Source organism: Telopea speciosissima, chromosome 4 (assembly GCF_018873765.1).
Source record: "Telopea speciosissima isolate NSW1024214 ecotype Mountain lineage chromosome 4, Tspe_v1, whole genome shotgun sequence".
NCBI lineage: Eukaryota > Viridiplantae > Streptophyta > Magnoliopsida > Proteales > Proteaceae > Telopea > Telopea speciosissima.
The window spans coordinates 13,488,942-13,499,336 of record NC_057919.1 but is presented as its reverse complement, the minus strand read 5'-3'; the positions used below and the strand labels follow the sequence as shown (position 1 = coordinate 13,499,336).

General features: G+C 41.3%; 2 protein-coding genes across 4 annotated transcripts in view; both read left to right on the top strand.

Annotated features, from left to right (window-relative positions):
* The first annotated feature begins 704 nt into the window (after positions 1–704).
* Positions 705–3,116, top strand: LOC122658374 (transcription factor bHLH63-like). Of its 3 annotated transcripts, none has more exons than XM_043853304.1 (7): positions 705–1,256; positions 1,557–1,763; positions 1,852–1,986; positions 2,070–2,141; positions 2,239–2,436; positions 2,553–2,661; positions 3,006–3,116. In XM_043853304.1, the coding sequence occupies exons 1-7, from the start codon at positions 810–812 to the stop codon at positions 3,044–3,046; spliced, it is 1,209 nt and encodes a 402-aa protein (XP_043709239.1). In that variant the 5' UTR covers positions 705–809; the 3' UTR covers positions 3,047–3,116. The 3 variants fall into 3 exon arrangements, with proteins under 3 accessions (XP_043709239.1, XP_043709238.1, XP_043709235.1); XM_043853303.1 differs by having other exon boundaries at positions 705–1,316; XM_043853300.1 differs by having other exon boundaries at positions 705–1,331.
* A 6,203-nt stretch (positions 3,117–9,319) lies between these two features.
* The window catches only part of LOC122658373 (pentatricopeptide repeat-containing protein At1g06710, mitochondrial-like), a 10,220-nt gene continuing 9,144 nt past the window's right edge, over positions 9,320–10,395 (top strand). The window contains exon 1 of the mRNA XM_043853299.1: positions 9,320–10,395. This exon is cut by the window's right edge and continues 138 nt beyond it. Coding sequence (XP_043709234.1) covers positions 9,406–10,395 — 990 coding nt within the window. The 5' untranslated portion in view covers positions 9,320–9,405.

Here is a 10,395-nt window from a genome sequence, read left to right as displayed (position 1 = left end):
ATATCCAGATTCGATCACATCCGAACCCTTTACATCCCTACTTCAAACCCCATGGACTGTGTGAGATCGGTTGGGATGGTTACCTGCAGGAGTGGAGTTTCAAATTATGACTCGTGACCCGTATGACCACACCCCCCATACCCCCCATAGATGGTGTGAGATGAATTGGGGTGGTTACCTACAGGGGAGGGGTTCCAAATCCTGATTCCTGATTCCTCCTGACTCCTGACCCCTGTGGTTACGGTATGGTGGTTACGGTGGTAAGGACCATAGTCCTACCTATCCTCTGTTATTTATTCCGGCCATTTGTGTGACTTTCGGTATATATAACCCAGTCAGTGTAGTCATTACTCGCTTCTCATATTTAAGCTTGGTGAGGACCCTTTTACAGATAGTTCTTTTTCGTTTCTGTATTTGGCTATCAAATCACAAGTCTCAGTTCTTTTTCCAAACGAACCCCAAACACGAGAAACGGTGACGCCTAGAGCTTCAATTCCATACTCCCAGTGAAACTGTGAAAGTTTGAGAAGAGTCAGACACTGAGATCAGAGGCTTAGTTGAGGATTTCCATAGCCCATGTTTCTGATTTCTTTCTCGTTTCAGCTCGATCATCAGTTGAGAGTACGATAGAAACAACACTTACCTGTGTTTGAGTACAGGTGTTCGACATGAAAGCCTGCAAACCTTCCTAATCTCTTCTAGCACTTCCTTTCTTCTCCTTCTGATCAGTTTTTAGTACTTTCTGGTTGCACGGTTATGTGACTATATGAACAGAGATTTGTGAGAGATGTTGCATTGCCTACTCCACTATGCCTGAGAATCTCGCTGGAAAAGTCATGGACCTCACTATGCTGGAGGGGAAGCGAGCCCAGCTGAAATGGCAGCAGCAACAACAACCTCAATCGTCCTGTCATCAACCTCAACAGAGCTATTTAAATGAGACCCAATTCAGTCCTTTCTCTCTGCTGCATCATCCGACAATGATGCAGCAATTTCAGGACTTGATCAACAACGATCCAGCAGTACTTCGAGAGCTGGCGAACCGGAATATGAAAGCCGACCCCTGTTCAGTAAATGGATGGCCGGATTTGGGGAAATACCCAATACCCAGAACAGTTTCTAACAGGGAGACGACGATGGGGTTCCTGTCTCCCTCTCCTCCTGATCTTGTCACTGATCCTATTGAGATGGGTTACTACATTTCGAGGACTACAAGCTGCCCACCGTCCGTGGCGGAGGAGAAAGGGGGAGAATCGGTGTTGATGACTGCTTCGTCGGCTGGAAGAGAGAGCTCCAAGAAGAGAAAATTGGATAAGGCACACAACTCAAAGGTTTGTATCTGTCGAGACTCTGCACTACTTCCTGCTGTTCATGTGAATTCGCTCTGTATTTGGGGCTTATGGCATTGATTGTTGTTTATTAATAGAAACTTGTAATTGAAGGAAAAGTTCTATAATAAGAACAGAGGATTATTCCCTAGTTGGGTAATTAATGATGATTTTGTAATGACGTTCCATGAATTTATTAATCAAAACCCCTTCTTGCTGGGTACCCAGGTTGCCTTAGCAGAGGATACAAAAGACAAGAGAACCAAAGGAGATGAAGAGGTGGAGTCCAAGAACACAGAGCAAAACAATAATGGGGAAACTTCTGGTGATACTTCGAAAGAGAATTCAAAGGTTCCTGATGTTCAGAAGCCAGATTACATTCATGTCCGAGCTCGTCGTGGCCAGGCCACCGATAGCCACAGCTTAGCAGAAAGAGTGAGTGAGGGAACTCTGTTTAATTGTCTTATTTCTTTTGTTTCACAGTTTGAAAGAATGTGCTAACCTATATGTTATAATTTTGTAGGTGAGAAGAGAAAGGATCAGTGAGAGGATGAAGTATTTGCAAGATTTAGTCCCTGGGTGCAACAAGATCACAGGCAAGGCCGGAATGCTCGACGAAATCATCAACTATGTTCAATCTCTCCAGAGACAAGTAGAGGTATTAGATACAGCCACCCTAGTATTCCCTTTATTTTTGTTGAGAATTTCCTCAATTATGTATGTTTGGATAATCAAATGCAGTTCTTGTCCATGAAACTTGCTGCTGTGAATCCAAGGCTTGATTTTAATATGGAAAACTCCTTCAAAAAACAGGTGAGAGTATAGCATTCTAACTGGGTTAATTAATGCGTATTATAATTCTTAGGCTCACCCCATCTGATAGTAGTTGTAATTGTGTATTGGTTCACAGATGTTCCCTGCTTGCACTACTAGTTTTCCAACCATGGGGATTTCTTCAGAACTTGCGAATCCGGGCTACCTTCAGTTTAATAATGCAGCGCGGCAAGTGGATATGGCCATAAATTCCCCCGAAATGACGATTCGAAGAACCATGAGCACTCCGGTGTCAAGAACACCGGAATCCTTTCTAGACTCATCATGCTTCAATGTAATTTCTTCTGCTGCTACATGCTATTCATTCCACTCCTTCAGTCTTCTTTTACTGTTCAGTGTTCACAGCCATTACCAGCCCTTCTAATCTCTAAGAATAAAATTTCATTGGAGCAGGTCCAACTCCCCTCTTCTTCTACTTGGGATACTGATTTACAAGGTCTCTACAATGTGGAATCTTATCAAGGAAGATCAACTCTTTTCCCATCCCAACCATTCACAGGTAACTTCTAATACTCTGTTTCCTTTTATGTAAAAATCTTCCCCTCTTCCACATAATTGAGTAAAGAAGAAGGGGGAGAAAAGTTTCATTAGAAAAAAAAAAAGGCTATAAACTGCAGAGTCAGCAGATGGAGACCCCTGAGAAGCCCACAAAAAGAAAGTTACAAAAAGTCCCTTCTGTCATGATCTTTGTTAAGACGAATGGACCCTTTTGTGATTAAAGATCTTCTTCATTGTTCATACCCCCAAAATTATGATTATTCTATTTAAAAGAGTATGGATTTTGTTGCACAGAACCTGAAGAGAGGAATAGAATCTAAAGAAGATGCAATGGTGGTTTTGCAGGCACCTTGGAAGCTGCTAACATTCTAAAGATGGAGATGTGATCTGTGGGTTAGCTATCAATCATCATAGATTCGGTGGAGGAGAGGAGCAGTTAATATATAGATATATATACAACCCCATGTCCCTGCCATCGCCTGATTCTTTCCTCTCTTTCCTTCTCTTTTCCTTCTTTTCCGTCTCTGTTCTTTAGTAATTTATGTATTTATGTATAATCGCAGCAGTTTAGCAATAATAACAACAAGCCTATACATTATTAACCATCAACCTCTCTACTCCATCCATTTTTTACTTGATATGGAACGATGAACACAATGAGAGAGAGAGAGAGAGGACCACCGGTATGAATAGGGTAGAACGATGTATCCATATGAAAAAGGTGGATGGTGACTGACGAAGGAAAGTGAAGAGTTGGGGTTGAGGGACAGATCACAATTGCAACTTGGAGATAGAATAAACCTAAGGTCCATATTTGAGATCATAAGTCCAATGCAAGAACCACAAATTAATGTAAATTTTTTGTTGATAAAGTTTATATAACCGTAGAAAAAATGTGAACTTAAAACAATTGCAGAAAAGAATGGAGATCGCAAACAAATAATCATTCAAGGATTTACATGGTTAGATAAGATTGTTTACTTTCACGGTGAGATGAGATCTGCTTCACTATTAATGGATAATAGAATTATAATTGCTTGTTTATGCAAAAAATATATAGCACAACCCAATACAGGTAATTCATTGAAATACCCATATAGGTCTCGTAATGGTCTTTTGGAATCAGCCCACTAATACAAACGACGAAATATAAGACATCATCCCCCAATGATAACAAATTGAAGTGCTAGTACTAGACACAGATTTATGTGATGTTATGGTCATAAATTATTGGATATAATGATCTTTGCTCAGAATTATACTATAGATGAATGATTTAATTGAATTCTATCAATTGTGACGGTGAGAGATCATTGAAGGTGAAGGTAGAAGATGTTGACCATTAAAGGGCCTCCAAGGATGGTGGGTCAGTTGGATGTGAGCCCAATGGTCCAATACTAGTTGTGACCCATGAGGCCATGACCCATCTCCTTCTTATATAAACAACCAAATACGAAAGACCCACACAAAACAACTACTCTTCACACTACGTAGCCTTTTATCATCTCTCCTTCAAAGACTGGATTGTGACATTCCTTCAAATTGAAACAGAAAATATTTCTTGTTATTATATATATGATATAGTGCGGGCACCGGAGCTCAACACCTGGCAGATGTTACATTCATCGATGCCGAGCTTGATTGACCCAATTTTTTTTTTGAGCTTGGCACCGTTGGATTTAGCTTCTGTCAGGTGTCGAGCTCCGACGCCCACACCGGCAGATGCGGGCACTAGAGAGGGTCGTCCTTTTCTTCTCTGGTTAAATATACTGTTCTACGTACACCTCATTATTAATTTGAAATGCAAGATACTAATATAAGTGAGCAGTGCATAGATACCTCTCTCCCTTAGAACAAAATTAATAGGTAATTTTTTCAAGGAAATAAAACCATTTTAATCACTAATATTAAAAGATTTAGATTAGATGATTGAGTGGGACCAGATGTCCCTTTCCATGAATCTTCTTCCGTTACCACCAAAGCCTCAGTGGGGGAAGAAAGGAGGTTTTCAGTTGCAGGTGAAAGGGCCTACCAGATGCTAGCTGTTGCTGCTTCGCTGCAACTTCTCTCTTGTCCTTGGATTCTCCAAAGCAGCTTTCCCCCCCCTTTTTCTTTCTTTGAAAAGTTAGTCGTAAATTGCAATGGATTTGTGGGACCTGACTCTTCCATGGCCAGGATCTCTAAGATTCTCTTCCTCCTTAGATGGTGAGGGATGATTTGGCCTTTTCAAGACTCTTCTGGGCCCACTTTATATGGTGGCATATTTCATTATTTTCTCTCTCTCCCCCCATTTCTTTCTTTTTACCCAGAGCCAAGTGTTTGGTCTGAACTTTCAAGTGGCTCCAACAAAATCAGTCCAAGCCCCAAATGAGTTCTCTCTAGAGTCTAGACTCAATTCCAATTCTATTCCAGTGACTTGTTATGAATCTAATTCCACTAATTGAACTTGTGTGTGTACATGAAAGAGAGAGAGAGAGATGATCTGGTTGGAGCCCACCATTTCCCTAATGCTTCCAACCAGAGAGAGAATTAATAATTTCGATTATTACCTGAAAGGCATGATTTAGTGTCTAATAAGGGGCCTAATATTTCTCTAATACTTCAAACCTAAGCTATCTCTTGGGCCAATGATTAGATTATGTTCCCAAATTTATGGGATTTCTCCCTAATTACCCCAAACTAGATTGGCTCTTTGTGCGGCTAATCAGGCGGGGAAAAAAAAAGTAAAACAGATTGAAGGGTTGCATCATTGGAGTTAATTGATCGCATTATTTGTCCAATTTAAAGGCAGATCCATCTCCCTCTCTACACAGGAAAATCCAAGGTCACATCGGGTTCCCACATCATGGTCTTGTCCCAAGTTTGATCGTGTCATATTCTGGTCCTGCCACAACTTTGTTCTGATACCATTTGTTAAGGACTTAGATAAAACTCATTCTCAAACGTTAGCCGTTAAAGAAAAGGTGTCCAAATACCGATAACCCACCCCCTCTCCCCCATATTCCACATTCATATTCAATGTGAAACTGTTTTTATTTGCCTTCCGCATGAAACCCCAACACTATCCACTGCACGGAATTGGTAGTCATGCTTGTTTTAAGCTAAAATATGACCAGTGAGATGGGTTTGAGCGTCTTTTATTTTCCACTATATATTTCACTTTTGTTTACTTTGTTACTTATTGCTTCATGTTCTCACTTTAGCCGGGTCCAATCTAGCCTCTCTTGCCACAAGGCCCACAACCCATTTCCTGGCCCATGACATGTTTACCCCTTTCCCATGGTCATACAACCATTCTAGTGGTAGTTAATTGGTTAACTAAGCATGGCCATTTTGTTGGACTTCCACCAAATTTTTCTGCTTCAAAAGTGGTTGTTGTGTTCATTGGTGTCTTAGTCAAATTACATGGTTTTCCATCTACTATCATCAGTGATCGAGATCCCATACTTCTGAGTCAGTTTTGGATGCAATTGTTTGCTCTTAGTGGCACTACCTTGAAGAGTAGCACAAACTGGGCCTCTCTGCTAATCCCTAAACTGGGTTTATGCAGCAGAATATGTTGTTTTGGACAACAAAGCTAGCGGGCATAGATAGAACAAAACATTAGACCATAATACATTATACATCCATGATCCATTTGGACGATCATGGGATCTTTCCAGATTGGTTTAAGTTGGATATAGGTCTAAATCTAGATCTTGGATCCTGGATCTTAGATCTTGTTGAACCAGATTCAGATTTGGGCAAAGACCTTAATTCAGAATGTTTTATGCCCTCCTGCTACCAGTGACCAACTACCAACACCAAGCTGCTAAACTGGGCTCTTGCTTCACACAAATGTTTATTTTTGTTAGATGAATTACACATGAGGCACCCTACATTAAAGGTATGATTTTATGTTGGGCTAAGTTTCTCTCCACCCATAGAGGATGGTTCACCCACCATTCTAGGGTTCATAAACCCTTCCTAGGGTTTCAATATGTTCCAAAATACCCTTCAGATACCCTTTTCCCGCCCTCTCCCACCCACGTGGAGGGAAACTCGATCCTTTTATCTTTGAGATGTGGCAAGCACAAACGGTGTTAGTACATGTTTTAACATACGATGATGATATAACTGAAATATCCCAAGTTTCTATATCTATCACAAAAAAAAAAAGATTTGTGGTTCATGGGCTGCCAGAGGTGGGAAATTTAGAGAATCATTTTTCTTGACAGAAGGGAGGGGGGCACCGGGGGGGGGGGGGAGAGTGAAGCTTCGCTGTGATATGAAAACTCATGTTGGATAATGATTACATAAGTTTATTTTTTAAGTTTGAAAATTTTCGCTTATCTTCTGGAGCCAGACTTCGTGCAAGGACCATGCCTGGAATATAAGAAAGCTTTGGCTCTCTACCCCAATCCCAAATCACAGAAATTCAAGCCTATACACAAGATGGGTTCCTGTGGAATAATTTCTCGAGTGTGTATGATGGTTAATGCTTCCTAAGATTTATTTAGAGTTGGTTTTAGGGTGGATTCAGCATATGATGACTAAGCCCAACCCTATTGCCAGACTTTGGAATTTCACCGTTGTGTTTATTATGGTTTAAAATGCAAAATGAGCTATGATTCAAATCAAATGTTAAAATTTGCTACAATGGTTGAATCACATTCTTCCAATTAGAATATTTTAAAAGTTTTCAATGTTCTGATTGTTGGGGGTACGATTTCTTGTATTATGTTGCTTAGTTTGTTGGTTGAATACGATGTTCTTCTTCTACTCAAATAAAATTATCTATTATTATTTTTTCTCTCTCAAAAAAAAATTTAAAATACCTATATGTGTGAGTAGGTGTTTCCTATGTCTCATGTTTAGACACCCCTTTCCCTTAAAAGACAATAAGATAATAGGCTGATGTTCTCTATGCCGCAACGCAGCCTATGCCCAAACACATGGACTCGCCATTCAGGGGGGTAGGGTGGTCATTTCGTGCAGCCTACCCCTTGCAGAGAGAACAGTTGGCCGAAGATAATTTTGAAAGACCAGGGATCAATTCTTACTTCATCCTATCCTTCCTTCCCTCCTTCTCTTGTAACCAATAGCAATTAAAAAAAAAACACTCTCTCCTTTTTTGGTCCATGGATCTGTCAGGATGTTTGTGGAAACCAGCTACCCCTCAAGAGGAATTTGGCCCAAATTGGTCGGATCGATACGAACCTAATCAAATTGAACTCTTAAAGTTCGGCTTCAATGGATTTTTTTAGATACCAAACCCGACCAATAGATTGAAACCAAGCCATAAATATATAATCGAAATCTAACCAGACTAAAACCGATATTGGACCAATAAAAATCTATTAATGAAAATTCATAGAAAATAGAAATGAACAGTACCAAACTGAAATCGAAACCGAACTTCACCTTAATGGTTCGACATTTGTTGACCCAGTACATAAATAAAATCGATTCAACCAGACTTGGAAATATTGGATTGACTGATTGACACTCTTACCCAATCCCCGCTCCCTCAGATTCAGATCCTCTACTGCCGGGCTGCCTAGTAGGACTCCACTGTCAAGACATAGCAAGGCGGTAAATGACCGCCTTACCCCCACTAGGGCAAGATGCTCGGGCAAGGGTAAGGCGATCATTCCTCGCCTTGCTGTGTCTTGGCAGTAGGGTCCTATCGAGCAGCTCGGCAGTAGAGGATCCAAATTGCTCTCCCTCCCCCTCCCCCAACAACAAATTTTAATATTTACATGCTAACTCAAGCCCCTTACTCCATCCATATTATCTAACCAAATAGTTGAGTTTTGCTCTCTTGTACATATTGGAAAATTATCGCTCCAATACTTGGAGCGGTGCTGTGTGCATCGTGAGACGCAACACAGCCCATGTGTGCACAGTAGGCCCCACCATGCACACATGGGTGGTACTGCACTGCACGATGCACATACCCCCCCACCCCCCCGTTAAGGGGGGCGACAACGTTCCATACATACACACATGGGCAGTGCTGCACCGCACGATATACATACCCCCCACCCCCCCGTTATGGGGGCGATAACGTTCCGTACATATTAGCCGGACTGACTCAAAATGTGGGCTCTTGCTTATCCTCACTTGGGCCTCCGGAAGTCCTCTTTCTGGATATTCTTAAGATTGTATCCAAAGGTGTCAATTAGAATCGAAGCTGAAACTGAAACCAGCGGTTCAAAACTGAATTGAATCAAAATAAATTGGTTTGGTTTTGACTTCAAGACTAAAAATCATCGAATGGAATTGAATAAATTTTATTCTTTATTCAATGTTTGGAAACATTTTGGTGCATTATGGCCCAAACAAACGAAATTTGTTTTTATATTTTCAAACAGAGTGCAAACCGGATCAAAATGGAATAGTAAACCAAAATCAAATCATACCGGTTCAGTTTTGATTTGGAAAACACTTTTACGGTTAGGTTTTCACATGTATCTTAAATCGATCCCAAACCAAATTGGAAACCAAACCGAGCCGGTTTTTCAGTGTGGCCTAACCATATTTCCCAGGGATTTCTGTCCAAATAAAAAAAAAATTTATAGGATATCAATGGTATTATGGGAAAATATGGGGCTGATAAAGTAATTAACAACTGGTTCAGGGTTCTAGGCTTCTGAGTTTTAGAGCGAGGGAGAGAAAGAGAGAAATCAACAGCAATAGTCGTCGTCGTCGTCCTTCTTCTTCTTCTCGATACAGCGGAGTTAACCGTTAGCACTTCGCAGACATGAAACTGAGGCCCTTTATTGTCTCCAAGCTAGCTAACACCAATCTATCGAGATCCACAAGAACATGGCTCTCGCCTTCATCTTCTATTTGCAGAAATGCGAACTCTTTTACAAACCCCATTGCTCCTTCTGTCCCTCCTCCGAATGTCCATGGTTTCTTCTCGCCTATCTGCAACCCTAAACTTCCAAAATCCTTCCCTTTCTCTGTCAGATATCTTCACTCTATTCAAGGAGCCCAGCTTGAAGATTTGGACAGTGAATCGGAATCCAGCGAGGAGGAGGGGCTCATGAACGAATTCTTGTCCCGATTTGTGTGGATAATGCGCGGGGAACTTTCTAAAGTGTACCCGGATTGCGACAAACAGACCATTGACGGCATGCTTTTGATAATTGTTGAGAAGGTTGTATCTGAGATGGAGAAGGGTGACCTCGAGGCGATGCTTGGCGCCACAGCCGGTACCCCGTCGCTTGATTTCAGCGAGGATTTGTGGAAAACAGTTTGGGAGGTCAGCAATTCGGTCATCAATGATATGAATAAGGAAATGAAGAAGGAACAAATGAAGTGGTTTCTCCAATCCGAAGAAGTTAAAGAGATGTGCCGCTTTGCTGGTGAAGTGGGCATTCGTGGAGACATGCTCAGGGAGCTCAGATTCAAATGGTCTCGAGAGAAAATGGAGGAATATGAATTCTATCAGAATTTGGATCGTATTCGAGAAGAAGACCGAGCCCAGGAAGAAGCAGAAAAGGAAAGCAGAAAAGCCGACGACACAGGGGAGGGGGTTCTTGAGGATGGTTCAGATGTGGCTGAAGAGAAACCCAAAGTCGTATCTCTTCCACAGAGACGGGGGAAGATTAAGTATACGATTTACGGTCTTGATTTGTCAGACCCAATGTGGTCTGAAGTTGCTGATAGAATTCACGATGCAGAGAAGCTCATTACGCCTGAAGAACCCAAGCCGATTACTGGGAAATGCAAGTTCATTACTGAA